The sequence below is a fragment of the Anolis carolinensis genome, chromosome 4 (genome assembly GCF_035594765.1).
Source record: "Anolis carolinensis isolate JA03-04 chromosome 4, rAnoCar3.1.pri, whole genome shotgun sequence".
Taxonomy (NCBI): Eukaryota; Metazoa; Chordata; class Lepidosauria; order Squamata; family Dactyloidae; genus Anolis; species Anolis carolinensis.
In genome coordinates, this window is record NC_085844.1 from 250,634,030 (window position 1) to 250,652,594 (window position 18,565).

General features: G+C 44.0%; 1 protein-coding gene across 2 annotated transcripts in view; it reads left to right on the plus strand.

The window, feature by feature from the left end:
- Positions 1-2,851: 2,851 nt before the first annotated feature.
- Positions 2,852-18,565, plus strand: part of efcab8 (EF-hand calcium binding domain 8) — an 80,981-nt gene continuing 65,267 nt past the window's right edge. For both annotated transcript variants that reach the window (XR_010005674.1, XM_062979187.1), the window contains exons 1-4: positions 2,852-3,006; positions 12,818-12,881; positions 14,411-14,594; positions 17,985-18,103. Coding sequence is in view for 1 of the 2 variants with exons in the window: in XM_062979187.1 (XP_062835257.1) it covers positions 2,852-3,006; positions 12,818-12,881; positions 14,411-14,594; positions 17,985-18,103 (522 nt within the window). In the remaining variant the exon portion in view is untranslated. The remainder of the gene's footprint in view (positions 3,007-12,817; positions 12,882-14,410; positions 14,595-17,984; positions 18,104-18,565) is intronic.

Genomic DNA, 18,565 nt, shown 5'->3' on the forward strand with positions numbered 1-18,565 from the left:
ACCTAATTTGATGTTTAATAGGCTTTTCCTTAATGCCTCCTTATTATCCAACATATTCTACTGTAGTTACAATACAGATCCCATCCAATTTTGGAAACACTTTAGAAATATTTCCCTCCCCAAATAGTACCGAAACATTTTTTTCATTGATCGCACAGGCCTAATGGGCAAATGTTGGCCCTCCAGGTGTTTTGGACTTCAACTCCTACAATTCAAAAAATCCTAATACAGCAAGCCCTCGGTATCCACTGGGGTTTGGTTCTAGGAACTCCTGTGGATACCAAAATCCGTGGGTGTCCAAGTAAGTAAAATGACAAAATCAAGAGGTTGCTTTTTGGAATCCTTCCAAGCCTTGGATATGGAGGGCCAACTGTACATTGTGGAGGAGAAAGAACTCATTGTGTCCTTCCTGGCCTCGCTTGCCAGCAATTGTAGGAATGTCTGGTATCTATAGTAGAGCCAAATTGCAGTGCGGCCAGTGCTACGTAGGGGCTGATGGCAGGAAACAAGACAAAATATGCAAGATATTCTGGTCAGTTAACAAAGGCAGAAACTTTTATTCTTGCAGGGAATACATCTCAGAAAAAAAAGAGATAGACAAAAGAAAGTTACTTAACTTTGGTAGAAGAGTCCCTAATGCTTGAGGTGCTCGATATCTAGTGTGTATGGCAGGCATGGGCAAACTTAGGCTATTAGGAACTGTGGGAGTTGAAGTCCAGTTGTTGGAGTGGTCCAGCATTTCTGTGTTATTTCCTGTTTAATTGTACAGAACTTACAATACTTTGAAAGTAGTTGTTCTATGCCAGAAGCTTAGTTTTTGTGGCTGCCACTAACGCCACTGAATTGGTTGAGACTTTATGAGATATTCATGGCAAAACTAGAACAAAATGTGCTATAGCAGGATGTCTCTCCCACAAAGGTTTTTGTAGTTTAATAAACTTTCCCCATGTTTTTATGATAAAACCAATTAAGAAATGACATTGATAACCCAGGGACTAAAATCGTGTTACGTTGTGTAGTTTGTTGTCAAAAGCTTTCATGGCTGGAATTACTGGGATTCTGTGAGTTTTCTGGGCTGAATGTGTCCTGTTTTGTCTTTCAAGAACAGCCTTAAAATAATGTGGTGAGTAAATGAAAATTGCTTTACTTCAGCAAAACATAAAGAACAGCACGCTCAGTGGAATAATGCAAAATGAAGCCAGGAAGTCTTAGAGCAAACACAGTTATTAAGTCTCTAATAAATTCCCAAATCAAGTAGCAGTCTTACTTCAGACAAAGAAACAGCAATAAATCCTTGGGAGCAGTTTCCCAGATGCAGACTCAATGCAGGCACAAGGGGAGCGAAGGCTTAGGCATGAGAGTCAGTTTGTTACCAGCAAGAGCTGGCTGCACCTGCTTCTGCTTTATAGCCCTGAGTCCCCTCACAGCTGCGAGGGCAGTTCCCAATTACTCAGCTGCATTTCTGGCAGCTATTCTAGCTGAACGACGTCTCTGCTCTGTTTCCTTTCACCTCTCCTGAAATGTGGGTACTTGCAAAATCTCCTCCTCAGATTCCAACTCCCCCTCAGATTCATGAACACTTTCCTGCTGCCCTTCCACTTCTGAAGAAGAGGAATCCCTGACAGTATGGCCATGTTCCAGAAGTACTCTCTCCTGACATTTTGCCCACATCTATAGCAGGCATCCTCAGAGCTTGTGAAGCCTGTTGGAGACCAGGCAAGTAAGGTTTATATATCTACAGACCCACTAAGAAAATCCTGCAGGAGTCTATTGTATACCATGCAACTTTGGACAAGTCTATATAGGGACCACCAAATGCAGCGTTGCCCAGGCATGAATCAAGGAACATGAAAGGCACTGCAGACTCAACCAGAGGAGTCAGCCATAGCAGAGCACGTGATGAACCAACCTGGTCACAATATATGATTTGAGGACACAGACATGCTGGACCACTCCGACCACAGAATCATAGAATCATAGAATAATAGAGCCATCATGGGCCATCATGGGCCATCCAGTCCAACCCCCTGCCAAGAAGCAGGAAATTACATTCAAAGCACCCCTGAGAGATGGCCATCCAGCCTCTGCTTAAAAGCCTCCAAAGAAGGAGCCTCCATCATGTCCATCATGACATCATGACCAACATCATGTCAAACGACACAGAGAAGCCGTTGAAATCCACAAGCATGTGGACAATTTCAACAGAAATGAGGAAACCATGAAGATGAACACAATCTGGCTCCCAGTATTTTTAAAAACATCTAAAATCAAGACAGTAAATAAAGAGCAACACTCTGAAAATAGGGGAATTCCAGACAGGAAACAATCAGGGCCAGCTAACACCTCCCAACAAAGGATTCCCCTGGGGAGGAAGCAGCCAGGCTTTGAAGCTGCAACACCATTCAATGCTAAGCAAGGTGAACAATTGAAACATTCACACTAGCCTCAAGCAGACAAGAGTTCTTTTTCCCACCCTGGAACTTTCACAGATATATAAAACCCACTTGACTAGTTTCCAACAGACCTCACAACCTCTGAGGATGCCTGCCATAGAAGTGGGTGAAATGTCAGGAGAGAATGCTTCTGGAACATGGCCAGACAGCCTGGAAAACTCACAGCAACCCAACATAGTGTACTTTGTTTATCCTCTGCTATTTATATGTTTTATTGTCATCCAGTTTCCTCTTGATGGTGGTCCTGCCATCTTCCATTGTTCGGCATGAAACAGCGCAGTGCGATTATTTGAAACTTGGAAAGGCCGACAGAGATCTTTCTCCGGGGTTCTGTTACATGAGGTCATTATTCCAAAGCTTGACATCACAGTCGGGTTTGCTACTCCTTCGGAGAGAAGATGGCGGAGTCCGTAGCAGGAGCCGTCCATATGGACACCCACCTGTCTGCCCCCGAGTGGTTCAGCGACTCCAAAAGGAGCTCCATGAGGAGCTCTCTGTTAAGTTCGGGGATAAGCACGCCAATGAGGCTGAGCATCCATCCCTCCGTCACCTGGTGAGTGGCTCCTCTTCCGTGCATCGCCCATCCGGCCTAGGCCACATCTGTGTGTGAATGGCAAGGAGTTTAGTCTGTGGGGTGTGGTGTGGTTTCCAGGCTGTATGGCCATGTTCTAGCACCATTTCCCTTCTGATGTTCACCTGCATCTGTGGCTGGCTTCTTCAGAGGATTACGGCTTTGGGAAGCCCCTGACAATACAGTCTAAAAATCCTCACAACCTCTGAGGATGCCTGCCATAGATGTGGGCGAAACGTCAGGAGAGAATACTTCTGGAACATGGCCATACAGCCCGGAAAACATACAACAACCCTGAGACCTCACAACCTCTGAGGATGCCTGCCATAGATGTGGGCGAAACGTCAGGAGAGAATACTTCTGGAACATGGCCAGACAGCCCGGAAAACATACAACAACCCTGAGACCTCACAACCTCTGAGGATGCCTGCCATAGATGTGGGTGAAACGTCAGGAGAGAATACTTCTGGAACATGGCCAGACAGCCCGGAAAACATACAACAACCCTGAGACCTCACAACCTCTGAGGATGCCTGCCATAGATGTGGGTGAAACGTCAGGAGAGAATACTTCTGGAACATGGCCATACAGCCCGGAAAACATACAACAACCCTGAGACCTCAAAACCTCTGAGGATGCCTGCCATAGGTGTGGGCGAAACATCAGGAGAGAATACTTCTGGAACATGGCCATACAGCCCGGAAAACATACAACAACCCTGAGACCTCACAACCTCTGAGGATGCCTGCCATAGATGTGGGAGAAACATCAGGAGAGAATACTTCTGGAACATGGCCATATAGCCCGGAAAACACCCAACAACCCTGAGACCTCACAACCTCTGAGGATGCCTGCCATAGATGTGGGTGAAACGTCAGGAGAGAATACTTCTGGAACATGGCCATACCTCACAACCTCTGAGGATGCCTGCCATAGATGTGGGCGAAACGTCAGGAGAGAATACTTCTGGAACATGGCCATACAGCCCGGAAAACATACAACAACCCTGAGACCTCAAAACCTCTGAGGATGCCTGCCATAGATGTGGGTGAAACGTCAGGAGAGAATACTTCTGGAACATGGCCATATAGCCCGGAAAACATACAACAACCCTGAGACCTCACAACCTCTGAGGATGCCTGCCATAGATGTGGGTGAAACATCAGGAGAGAATACTTCTGGAACATGGCCATATAGCCCGGAAAACACCCAGCAACCCTGGGACCTCACAACCTCTGAGGATGCCTGCCATAGATGTGGGTGAAACGTCAGGAAAGAATACTTCTGGAACATGGCCATACAGCCCGGAAAACATACAACAACCCTGAGACCTCACAACCTCTGAGGATGCCTGCCATAGATGTGGGTGAAACGTCAGGAGAGAATACTTCTGGAACATGGCCATACAGCCCGGAAAACATACAACAACCCTGAGACCTCACAACCTCTGAGGATGCCTGCCATAGATGTGGGTGAAATGTCAGGAGAGAATACTTCTGGAACATGGCCATACAGCCCGGAAAACATACAACAACCCTGACACCTCAAAACCTCTGAGGATGCCTGCCATAGATGTCGGTGAAACGTCAGGAGAGAATACTTCTGGAACATGGCCAGACAGCCCAGAATACACACAACAACCCTGAGACCTCACAACCTCTGAGGATGCCTGCCATAGATGTGGGTGAAACGTCAGGAGTGAATACTTCTGAAACATGGCCAGACAGCCTGGAAAACACCCAACAACCCAGTCTAAAAATCTATTTTAGCAGAGATCCAGAAGTCTTCAGGTATGGTAACCAAATGGAGTTGGAAGGAGCCTCAATGGCCATTTCCAACCGAATTCCCAGTTAAAACACTCCTGAATGTACCACCAAGGTGGTCTAAATTATTGCGCCAAAATGTTAATGTGTATATGTGTGTGTGTAAAGAAATCCTTACAAAGATGTTTGCAGGAGATCTCTGCAAAAGAGCTCAGCTTTGCAGAGGCAAAGCCACGCCTCGAAACAATGTATCTGTTTGCTGGCAGATGGCTTGGTTTGTCAGTTGGTTTGTCAGTTGGAATTTGAGCTTGCTGGGAGAGCACAGAAAAATACAGGCTCTCTAATAGCTACGGTCAAGTAGCTGATTTAAATATGCTATGCTGTATATATATTGAATGCTGATTGATTGGTTATTGATCCTATGCAACTACAAGGACATTGTACGATTGCTGAACTGTTTATTTGAATTCAACTCAACAAGTAAAGTTTCCTTTTGTTCTTTCAATTCCTCTGCCTGGTCTGAGTCTTTTGCACATGGTGTTAACTGCACGCTGCTGATTCCGCTGTATACACACCTGGTAACATAAATTTCCTTGTCAAAAAGCTCTCAGAATAAATAAGTTATGCTCAATATTTAGCCAGGATCTCCTTGGGTTGCTGTGAGCTTTTCAGGCTGTATGGCCATGTTCCAGTAGCATTCTCTCCCGATGTTTCACATTCATCTGTGGCTGGCACCTTCAGAGGTCTGCTGGAGATGAGGCAAGTGGAGTGTATATATAAATGTGGAATAATGTCCAGGGTGGGAGAAAGAACTCTTGTCTGTTTGAAGCAAGTGTGAGTGCTGCAATTAGCAAGCTTGATTAGCATTGAGTAGCCTTGCAGATGCAAAGTCAATCGGTGTTTTTTCCTGGAGGCATCCTTTGTTTGGGAGGTGTTGACTGGCTGTTAGGGATTCCTCTTCTTCAGAAGCAAAAGGGGAGCAGGAAAGTGTTCATGAATCTGGGGGTGAGTTGGAATCTGAGGAGGAGATTTTGCAAGTACCCACATTTCAGGAAAGGCGAAAGGAAACAGAGCAGAGACGTCGTTCAGCTAGAATAGCTGCCAAAAATGCAGCTGAGTAATTGGGAACTGCTCTCACAGCTGTGAGGGGACTCAGGGCTATAAAGCAGAAGCAGGTGCAGCCAGCTCTTGTTGGTAGACTCAAATGCTTAAGCCTTCGCTCCCCTTGTGCCTGCTTCGAGTCTGCATCTGGGAAACTGCTCTTAAGGATTTATTGCTGTTTCTTTGTCTGAAGTAAGACTGCTATTGGATTTGGGAATTTATCAGAGACTAAGAACTGTGCTTGCCCTAAGACTTCCTTGCTTCTATTTGCATTATACCACTGAGTGTGCTGTTCTTTATGTTTTGCTGAAGTAAAGCAGTTTTCATTTCTTTACCACAGTGTTTTAAGGCTGTTCTTGAAAGACAAAACAGGACACTGGCACTTGCATGTTTACTGTCTGGAGTTACTCTGTTTCTAAGTGTTCTTTATTTACTGTCTTGATTCTGGTGTTTTTTTAATACTGGTAACCAGATTTTGTTCATTTTTACACTTTCCTCCTTTCTGTTGAACAGAGTCTTGGTTTCCATATCTTTCCCCATTTGCTTTTGCCCTCCTTTGGACATGTTCCAGTTTGTCAGTGACAATGAATTGCAGCTCCCATCATCCATAAACATTAGCCAAGCTTTAAACAGTTAATGGGAAGTGAAGTTCAGCAACATCTGGAAGGCCAACACTTTCTTGGCTCTGCTTTGAAGACCTTGTGAATGGTCCCAAATCAAATGCCCTTTGTTTTGTCTTCCCTATGACTCTCAGGGCATTCAGTCTTACTGGTGCCATTATTTGACAATAGTCAGGCAATTAGAGATCTTATGGGGCAGGAATGGCTTTGGGGTCTTTTGGAGATACATTCAAATGACAACTAACTCTCCTTTTGCTTGCTGCAATGGGACCAGAAGTGCCTAAAATTCCTCCACAATTGCACCTATTCCAAAGGAGACTTATTTGCCAAAGTTAAAATCAGTTTGTAGAAGAACAAAAATGTAGAACTACATTTGAAGGTAGAAGCAAAAGTATTGCTTTTGGGGACAAAGAAACTGTTTGGACATATCAACACCTCATATGGTGGAAATACAGCAGCAAATAGTACAATCTCCTGGTATATTTGCCCCATCTGGAACAACCATGGGTGGGGGAGAGTGAAAAATTTATTATTATTATTATTTTATTGTATGACACAGCAAACAAGATAGATATGCTGGATTTCGTATCGCAAAATCACAAGTCGAACATTCCCAAGTGTCTGGGACTGTGTGATGTATTTTCGGATGATGTGTGCAGATCCCAGCAGGGTGGCCTTTTGCAGTTGGCAGATCATAATTTTGTCAATGTCTATTGTTTCCAAATGCCGGCTGAGATCTTTTGGCACGGCACCCAATGTGCCGATCACCACCAGGACCACCTGCACTGGTTTCTGCCAGAGTCTTTGAAGTTCAATCTTGAGGTCCTGATAGCGGCTGAGTTTTTCCTGTTGTTTTTCATCAATGCGACTGTCACCTGGGATGGCAACATCAATGTTCCAAACCTTTTTCTTTTCCACAACTATGATGTCTGGTGTGTTGTGTTCCAGAACTTTGTCAGTCTGGATTTGGAAGTCCCACAGTATCTTTGCGTGCTCATTTTCCAATACTTTTGCAGGTTTGTGATCCCACCAGTTCTTTGCTGCTGGCAGGTGGTACTTGAGGCATAAGTTCCAATGAATCATTTGGGCCACATAGTTGTGCCTCTGTTTGTAGTCAGTCTGCGCGATTTTCTTATAGCAGCTGAGGATATGATCAATGGTTTCGTCGGTTTCCTTGCACAGTCTGCATTTTGGGTCATCAGCTGATTTTTCGATCTTGGCCTTAATTGCCTTTGTCCTGATGTCTTGCTCCTGGGCTGCAAGGATCAGGCCTTCTGTCTCCTTCTTCAGGGTCCCATTTGTGAGCCAGAGCCAGGTCTTCTCCTTGTCATCTTTTCCTTCAATTTTGTCAAGGAACTTTCCATGAAATGTTTTGTTGTGCCAGCTGTCAGCTCTAGTTTGTAGTGCGGTTTTCTTGTACTGTTTTTTTGTCTGCTGTGCTTTGAGGAGTTTCTGATTTTTGACTTCAATCAAAGCAGGTTCTTCCCTTTCCTTTACATATTCTGCCAGGGCATGTTCTTCTTCTTTGACTGCTTGTTTGACTTGTAAGAGTCCTCTGCCCCCTGATCTTCTAGGCAGATATAGCCGGTCAACATCACTGCGAGGGTGCAGTGAATGATGAATGGCCATGAGTTTTCTTGTTTTTCTGTCCAAATTGTCCAGTTCCGCCTGTGTCCAAATTATAATGCCAGCAGTATATCTTATGACAGGTATGGCCCAGGTGTTTATGGCCTTGATGGTGTTGCCTCCATTGAGATTGCTTTTGAGAATTTTTCTGACCCTTTGTGTGTATTCTTTGCTGACCACAGTTTTCACATGTTCATGCTTGATGTTGTCCAGCTGTAATATGCCCAGATATTTATAGGCCTCTGGCTGGTGACACTTTATTGTTTGGCCATTAGGCATATTTATGCCATCATTTTCAATGATTTTTTCCTTCTTCAAAGCCACTGTCGAACATTTGTCCAAACCAAACTCCATGCTGATATCAGAGCTAAAAATTCGGACAGTGTTGGTCAGAGACTGGATTTCAGTTTCCGTTTTCCCATACAACTTCAGGTCATCCATGTACATCAGATGCGAAATTTTGTGAGATTTCTTAGATGTTTGATAGCCGAGATTTGTTTTTTGTAAGATTGTTGACAGAGGGATCATGGCAATAATGAAAAGCAGAGGGGACAATGAGTCTCCATGGAAAATTCCTCTTCTGATGTTGACAAGTCCATAACTTTCATTTCCAACAAACAGTTCAGTTTTCCAGTGCTCCATCATGTTTTCAATGAAGGTGCCAACGGTTTTACTAATCCCGATGGCGTCCAGGCACTTGATGATCCAGCTGTGTGGGAGTGAGTCAAAGGCCTTTTTGTAGTCAATCCACGTCATGTGAAGATTAGCTTTTCGGCTTTTACAGTTCTTCTTCCTCTTCTTCTTCTTCTTCTTCTTCTTCTTCTTCTTCTATATCCAACAAGATTAGTACACAGCAAACAAGATCATCGTTGTTGTTGTTGGTTGTTGTTGTTGTTATAACCCCACTTTGATTGAGACCCTAAGTAGCTTGTGTTTGGTGTCCTGGATGTGTACAACTTTGGAGCACAGCATTCAAATCCACACTCAGCCTCAGAAACCCATTGGGCGCATCTCACTCTCGCAGGCCCCTGAAACTTTGTGATAGTTTTACCTTAGGGCAGTGTTTCCCAACCATTTTTTGACCAGGGACCACTTTGACCAGGGACCACTCTGACCACTCTCCAACATTAGTACCAAAGGGTTACAAATCAGTTTTTGGTCAACCTTAGATTTGATTTGGTTATTTGGGGTGCAGGCTAAGAAAGCGCCAATGAGGACAAAGGCAATGCTCTGGCATCTCTTTCCTTCCTTCCTTCCTTCCTTCCTTCCTTCCTTCCTTCCTTCCTTCCTTCCTTCCTTCCTTTTCTCCCTCTCCTTCTCTCTCTCGCTCTCCTCCAACCATGTCACACACTCCTGGTGCCAGTTTTTCCCGCATGTCTTGTGGCCCTTATTTTGGGTCTTGCGGCCCACAGGTTGGGAACCCATAAGTCAGAAATGACTTGAAGGCAAACAACAGTCTTGGTTTTGTAAGGTTCCCAAATGCTGGATGCGAGGCTCCTTCGGTCTCCTCTGTGGACGATGCTATTTAGGTCAGATCCAGCCACCGTGTTCTTATGTAAGGTATCACAAGACTCCATTGTTTTTCCTACAACGACATGGGTAAATTAGAGCATCAATGAGGGAGCAATTAGGAGCAATTAATACATGCATCCAGGCCACAACGAAAAGCTCTTCAGCATCGCAAACTGTGTCCTAATTCTTAGTTGGAGAAGCTGAAGTTTGATATCCAGGCCCAATAATTTGTTGATTTTTGCAGAGTTCGGATGAAAAAATGTTACGATTTTGTGTGTTAGGGAAAACTACCCCAAAACAACAGAGCATCCAAAAAATGCAAAAACAGGATACTTTGGGTTGAGCATTCAGCTCACAGCAAGCAGAGCGTGAAGTACCATGTGGCTGTAAAGAATTTAGAGCTTAGAAGGCAAACATCAAGAGTCCTGTCTTTAAAATCACAAAAGGTTTATTTACAAAAATAGTAACTACTTTTGTAATAATGAAGAAATGGGTCCTAGCTTCTCTAACGAACTCCATCTCTTCTAGGGTTTAAAAGAGAGGGAAAAAACACCAAGCATCATCAATTGTCTTACGAATAAGCTATCTTCTACACAATAGTATAATAATAATATAATAATAATATTTATCTAATAATTTATCTAAAATCTAACTTGATCTCAAGGGTAGGTTAAATCTTCTATTGCTCTCACACATGATTTCCATAAAACTTTGAAGAAACTCTTTTATTTATCTAAATCTCCTTTCTCTAAACTCCCCTGCCGAAGAGGTCCCCATTCTGCCATGTAAGAAAGGCACCATCAAGGCATTCCCGACAGTATTGAAGGAACTAGCGGAAGTTATTTCAGAACCACTGGCAATCATCTTCGAGAGTTCTTGGAGATACAAAGGAATGCTGAAACTAAGACAAGTCAAACACGCATTCTGGACTTTAAGAGAGCTGACTTCCAAAAAATGAAGGAATTACTGAGCGGCATTCCATGGACGCCGATATTAAAAAACAAGGGAGTTAAGGATGGATGGGAGTTTTTCAAAAGTGAAATACTCAAGGCGCAAATGCAAACAGTGCCAACAAAGAAGAAAAATAAGACAAGTGCAAAGAAGCCAGAATGGATGTCCAAAGAACTTCTAACTGAGCTAAAGCTCAAAAGTGACATGCACAAGAAGTGGAAAAGGGGAGAAATCACCAAAGAAGAATTCAAACGTATAGCCAACACCTGTAGGGAAAAGGTTCGCAAGGCTAAAGCGCAAAATGAGCTCAGGCTTGCCAGGGACATAAAAAACAACAAAAAAGGCTTTTTTGCTTACGTTGGTAGAAAAAGGAAGAAAAAGGAGGCGATAGGGCCATTGCAAGGAGAAGATGGGGTGATGGCGACAGGGGACAGGGAAAAGGCAGAACTACTTAATGCCTTCTTTGCCTCAGTCTTCTCACAAAAAGAAAGCCATCTTCAACCTCAGCAACATGGAATGGACGAAGGATTGGGGGAAATCCAACCCCAAATAGGGAAACAAGTTGTCCAGGAACACCTGGCCACTCTAAACGAATTCAAGTCCCCAGGGCCAGATCAGCTACATCCAAGAGTATTGAAGGAACTAGCGGAAGTTATTTCAGAACCACTGGCAATTATCTTCGAGAGTTCTTGGAGAACGGGAGAAGTCCCAGCAGATTGGAGGGGGGCGAATGTGGTCCCTATCTTCAAGAAGGGAAAAAAGAACGACCCAAACAATTACCGTCCGGTCAGCCTCACATCGATACCAGGCAAGATTCTGGAAAAGATCATCAAGGAAGTGGTCTGCGAACACTTAGAAACAAATGCGGTCATTGCTAATAGTCAACACGGATTTACCAAAAACAAGTCATGCCAGACTAATCTGATCTCTTTTTTCGATAGAGTTACGAGTTGGGTCGATACAGGGAATGCTGTGGATGTAGCGTACCTGGATTTCAGTAAGGCCTTCGACAAAGTCCCCCACGACCTTCTGGCAAACAAACTAGTAAAATGTGGGCTAGACAAAACTACGGTTAGGTGGCTCTGTAATTGGCTAAGCGAACGAACCCAAAGGGTGCTCACCAATGCGTCGTCTTCATCATGGAAAGAAGTGACAAGTGGAGTGCCGCAGGGCTCCGTCCTGGGCCCGGTTCTGTTCAACATCTTTATTAACGACTTAGACGAAGGGTTAGAAGGCACAATCATCAAGTTTGCAGATGACACAAAACTGGGAGGGATAGCCAACACTCCAGAAGACAGGACCAGAATTCGAAACGATCTTGACAGACTAGAGAGATGGGCCGAAACTAACAAAATGAAGTTCAACAGGGACAAATGCAAGATACTTCACTTCGGCAGAAAAAATGGAAATCAAAGATACAGAATGGGGGACGCCTGGCTTGACAGCAGTGTGTGCGAAAAAGACCTTGGAGTCCTCGTGGACAACAAGTTAAACATGAGCCAACAATGTGATGCAGCAGCTAAAAAAGCCAATGGGATTCTGGCCTGCATCAATAGGGGAATAGCGTCTAGATCCAGGGAAGTCCTGCTCCCCTCTATTCTGCCTTGGTCAGACCACACCTGGGATCACACTGTGTCCAATTTTGGGCACCACAGTTGAAGGGAGATGTTGACAAGCTGGAAAGCGTCCAGAGGAGGGCGACTAAAATGATTAAGGGTCTGGAGAACAAGCCCTATGAGGAGCGGCTTAAAGAGCTGGGCATGTTTAGCCTGCAGAAGAGAAGGCTGAGAGGAGACATGATAGCCATGTACAAATACGTGAAGGGAAGTCATAGGGAAGAGGGAGCAAGCTTGTTTTCTGCTGCCCTGCAGACTAGGACACGGAACAATGGCTTCAAACTACAGGGAAGGAGATTCCACCTGAACATCAGGAAGAACTTCCTCACTGTGAAAAGGGCTGTTCGACAGTGGAACTCTCTCCCCCGGACTGTGGTGGAGGCTCCTTCCTTGGAGGCTTTTAAGCAGAGGCTGGATGGCCATCTGTCGGGGGTGCTTTGAATGCGATTTCCTGCTTCTTAGCAGGGGTTGGACTAGATGGCCCATGTGGTCTCTTCCAACTCTACTATTCTATGATTCTAGGTGGCCATCCAGAGACTGAAATGCTTTTGTCTGAATACTTAAATTCAAGGCTTCGACTTGACTTTTTCCCTCATGCTTTTAGGGGAGGATCTGACTCCGAGAGCGACCTCGTGTCCGGCGCCCAGCACCCAGCAGCACCACGTTCAGTGAGTATATTTTCTATAGATTTCAGAAGGGTGTAGCTGGGGAAACTGAGCAAGAATTATTCTGACCTTCTCCCTGAGCAAAACAATTCTCCTTCCGTTCCTGAATTTCGAGCACTGTTGTAGTTTACACTCAATGAAACATTTAGAAATACAATTTTTTTTAACCATTTTACAGCAATTTTAGTCTGTGGTTTACACCAGTTGTTTTCCCCATTCCTTCCAGCTCTCAGTATCTATTTATCTACTCACATTTTGCTTTCGAACCACTAGGTAGGCAGAAGCTGGGCTAAAGGCCAGGAGCTCACCCTGACCTGGGCTTCGAACTGTCAACCTTTTGATTGACAAGATTTACAGCAGTTGCTGATTTAGCCTGCAGTGCTAGAGCCTGGCCCTATTGGTATGCCCTATTGCCCCAGTGGCGCAGCGGGTTAAACCGCTGAGCTGCTGAACTTGCTGACCGAATGGTTAGCAGTTCGAATCTGGGGAAAAGGGTGAGTTCCCGCTGTTAGCCCCAGCTTCTGCCAACCTAGCAGTTTGAAAACATGCAAATGTGAATAGATCAATAGGTACTGCTCCGGCGGGAAGGTAACGGCACTCCATGCAGTCATGACCTCGGAGGTGTCTAAGGACAACACCGGCTCTTCAGCTTAAAAATAGAGATGAGCACCAACCTTTAGAGTCAGACACAACGGGACTTAATGCCAGGAGAAAACCTTTACCTTTACCTATTGCACTTTTATTTTTTTCCAACCCAATCCATTATTTTGAAGGGACAATCTCCCAGGTGCAATACTCCTTTGTTTGTACCAGTTAAAGAGGCATCCTTGCCGTCTTCAATCCATCAAGTTTCAAAGTTTTGGCAATTTTGTGGATAAACTGTTCCCCGTTTCGATTGCCAAAAGTTTCCATATCACAATGCATTGCAGTTCTCCATCTTGCAATAGTCCTGTTCTTCTTTCTTCAGCATTCTTTCCAACCGAAACACTTATATTTACTCCAGAAGCATTTTTGGGCCAATGCAGAATGTCAGCTTTCCAACTCAAAACACTACATTATCACAGGATGGACTGGATGACCTTTGGGGGGGTCTGTCCAATTTTTATGATCCGTCCATCCATTTGTAAGACTTGTTTGATCAGGGGGATATGCAGCATCAGAGTAGTAGAGTCTCCGTCTCTGGAGATTTCTAAGCAGAGGCTGGATGGACATCTGATGGGAGGGCTTAGATCAGTGGTTCTCAACTTGTGGGTCCTCAGGTGTTTTGGCCTACAACTCCCAGAAATCCCAGTCAGTTTACCAGTCAGTTGAAGGCCAAAACATCTGGAGATGTTTTGCTAAGATGGTGTCTTCCCGCTTTGCAGAAAGGGGGTTGGACTGGATGGCTCTTGGGTTCCCTTCCAACGTGAGTCCATTGAGCATCCAGGACACAATGGGGTAGTTCTGACAGGCTGGTCTGGATAGCCTTTGGGGGTCCCTTGCATCTCTAGGAATCTATGGGTCCAGACTGACGTGCCTTGTGTTGTTCCCAGCCCAAGCTCCCTGGCCTCCTGAGCAAAGCGGGACGTCTGGTGTGCTCCTCTCACAAGTTCCTCATGAGGATCGCCGCCTCCCACGATGACGCCAAGAACAGGCAGCTGGAGGATCAGATCAACTATGACCACTTACGGAAACTGGAGCGCATGTTCCGGGAAGCGGACACTGATGGCGGAGGAGGTGAGTCCACTGACTTGGCACCCCGTTATTCCGTCTGCTAGCCACAATCTCATAAAAGACCACTGCACACTTTGATGGATTAGTTGGGAGAGATAAGCTATAGATACATCTGAGCCAGGCATGGGCCAACCTCGGTCCTCCAGGTATTTTGGACTTCAACTCCTGCAATATTATTATTACGAGGGTTGAATGAAAAGTAATGCCTCCGCCTTCGTAACTCCTCAAGAGATGGCAGTCCTGGGTCTGTGGCAGGTCCTGGCTTGTTCAGTAGATGTCAGAGTTTTATATTATTTAGGTCATTTCTTCTCGATAAAATACTGAAAAGCAGAGACATCACACTGGCAACGAAGGTCCGCATAGTCAAAGCAATGGTATTCCCCATAGTAACCTATGGATGCGAGAGCTGGACCATAAGGAAGGCTGAGCGAAGGAAGAGAGATGTTTTTGAACTCTGGTGCTGGAGGAAAATCCTGAGAGTGCCTTGGACCTTGGCAAGAAGATCCAACCAGTCCATCCTCCGGGAAATAATGCCCAATGGCTGCTCACTGGAGGGAAGGAGATGAGAGGCAAAGATGAAGTATTTTGGTCACATCATGAAAAGACAGGAAAGCTTGGAGAAGATCACGATGCTGGGGAAAATGGAAGGAAAAAGGAAGAGAGGCCGACCAAGGGCGAGATGGATGGATGGTATCCTTGAAGTGACTGGCTTGACCTTGAAGGAACTGGGGACGGTGACGGCCGACTGGGAGCTCTGGCCTGGACTGGTCCATGAGGGCACCAAGAGTTGAAAACGACTGAACGAGTGAGACGACGAGGTCATTTCTTATGTGAAAATGGGTAAGTGTTTGTAAGAATCATGTCCTATCCATGTATGACCAGCAGCAATCAAGACACCTGCTAAAGACTGAGTGCTATTAATAGAGACTGAGTAAATCTTGAGTCAGTGATTGTGATGGTGATGGTGACGATGATGGTGTTGCTGTTGGAGTGAAGCCGAAGAGAGTTTTGAAGACGGAGAGTCTGGAAACCAGGTTGTTTAAAAGGTTGGGGCTGAAGAAAGCTTGAAGATAACATTTTGTTTCGCTGTTTGAAAGCAGCTGATAAAAGCCAAGGACTTTTGTGTTGTGTTTGTATATATTTTCATATAAATCTTTCTTTGCTAAAAGACAGTTTGCTTATGGGTTTTTCTCCTTGGATGAAAAGTGCAGCTTCTTCAGAAGGGGTTGAATGTTTGGAACCCCAGTTTGATAGCTGCGACAGTAGACTCTCATCTACAATTCCATTTGGTGGGAAGCCTTAGCATTGAACGGTTGTGTTGTTAAAGTGCGAAGTATGGAACCCTGTGCAGATGCTCGGTCAATGCTACTTAAGCAACGTGCAGTCATTGAATTCTTGAGAGCAGAAGGTGTCATCCCAAAGGAGATTCATCAGAGAATGCAAGTTGTTTATGGAGATTGTGTGGATGTGAGTCCTGGGCATCGTTGAGCGAGTAAGTTTAAAGATGTTGAGGTGGGAACATCTGAATTGAGTGACAAAGAGTTGGACGTCCTGTGACAGCAACCACTGAGTTTCACAAGCAAAATGTTGACAGATTGATTCAGGACAATCGTCGTATCACTCAGAGAGAATTTTTTTTAAAAATAATTTTTATTGAAAGAAAAGATTTTGTTTGAATACATAAAAAGTGGGGGAACATTATGTGTTATAGAAAAGTAGGAAAAAAAGAAGAAAGTAAAGTATGTATAGAAAACAGAAAAAACTCCCAATATATATCTATATATATCTACGTATCTAAAAATGTGGAAAAAAAGAAAAAAATAGAAGAAAAAAAATTGTATATTTAGGGGGAACTTGTACTTCCATTCTTCATTCTTTGCAGTACTTCCAGACATTATCTATCATTTTTCCCCCCATTTTCTACCCTTCTTCACCCCTATTCTGTGTTCTTTTCTATTGGGTCTTCCTTTCTTTTGTATGTATATATACACACATATATAGCTGTATTTATAATTCTATTTCATTAGATTTTCATGTATTCTTTAAAAAGACTCCAGTCTGTACTTCTAACATTGTTTCCTGTGACTTTTTTTCAATAAAAACGTTAATTTATCCATATCCATGATGTCCATTATTTTAATTAATACGACCTCTTTTGTAGGCACTTCTTCCTGTTTCCATTTTTTTTAGCATAAACCATTCTTGCTGCTGTTGTGATATATACCAATATATCAGAGAGAAATTTCAAGTATAATCAGCATTTCAAAAGAACGTGTGGGTCACATTATTGCTTGGCTTGGCTATCGGAAGATCTGTGCACGATGGGTCCTGTGAGACGCTGGTTGAGGAAACAGAGTGTCGACTTCTTCCATGACGGCTTCAGAAAACATGTTCATCGTTGGCAGAAATGTATCCAATTGTCTGGTGATGATGTGGAAAAGTGAACAGTGGTTGTTAAAGAGCACATTCTAAGGATTATTTCTGCGTTTGATTTATTAAAATATTCCTATCCAAACCCAAGTGACGAAGGTGGAGGCATTACTTTTCATTCAACCCTCGTAGTATTATTATTATTATTATTATTATTATTATTATTATTATTATTATTGAAGTCCAAAACGCCTGGAGGACCAAAGTTGGCCCATGCCTGATCTACACTGTAGAATTAATACCTTGTGACACCACTTGAAATGGCATGGATCAATGTTATGGAATCCTGGAAGCTGTAGTTTTACAAGTTCTGTAGCTCTCTCTGCTGAAGAGTGCTGGTGCTTCACCAAACCACATCTCCCAGGATTGCTTGGCAATTAAAATGGTGTTGAACTGAATTACGTCTACAGTGTAGATGCTGTTACCAGGTGAGTGTACAGCGGAATCAGCAGCGTGCAGTTAACACCATGTGCAAAAGACTCAGACCAGGCAGAGGAATTGAAAGAACAAAAGGAAACTTTACTTGTTGAGCTGAAGTCAAATAAACAGTTCAGCAATCGTACAATGTCCTTGTAGTTGCATAGGATCAATAACTAAATCAATCAGCATTCAAAATATATCCAGCATAGCATATATAAACTGCTACTTGACCGTAGCTATTAGACAGCCTGTCTTTTTCTGTGCTCTCCCAGCAAGCTCAAATTCCAACTGTCAAAACCAGCCATCTGCCAGCAAACAGATACATTGTTGTTTTAGGCGTGGCTTTGCCTCTGCAAAGCTGAGCTCTTTTGCAGAGTTCTTTTGCAAGGATTTCTTTACACTCACACATAGCAATTTGGCGCAATAGATGCACCTTATGATGCTCAAAGCCATGCATGGAGGAGTGGGACCTCCCATCCCTCTTGCTTCGGAAATACGTTAGATCACATCCCAATAATGTAATTGTGATTTTTTTTTTTAAAGGACTGGACATGGAAGAGTTCCGGAAGGCGATGAAGAAGATCATGGGGGACATTTCCGACGAAGACATCGATGTCATTTTTATGAAGGTGGACATCAACTGTGACGGTGCCGTGGACTGGGTAACGTATTTGTAGCTCTCCAACTTGACATCCTTTCCACTCTTGAAATATCCTCTCTCAGGCATCCCTAGCTCTCAAAGCCACTCCTCATAGGGCCTTTCACCATTTTGGTGGTCTTACTTTGGACACCTTCAGGTTTATCCATCCATGTCTTTGAACTGTGATGCCTAGAAGTAGACACAGGGTGATTCCAGATGAAGCCTAACCAAACCAGAATTGAGTCGTGTTGATGCTTAGTACCTTCATTCCTAGTCTTTGTTTCCAGTTATGACTAGAAATGAGGAGATATTTAAGATTTACAGTAGTTTATTCTGCAGAAGAGCTAAAGGGTGAGTTGCTACCTGGATCAAGCCAGGTAAGTACCACACGGAGCACAGGGTTGAATGAAAAGTAATGCCTCCACCTTCGTAACTCCTCAACAGATAGCAGTCCTGGTCTGCGGCAGGTACTGGCTTGTTCAGT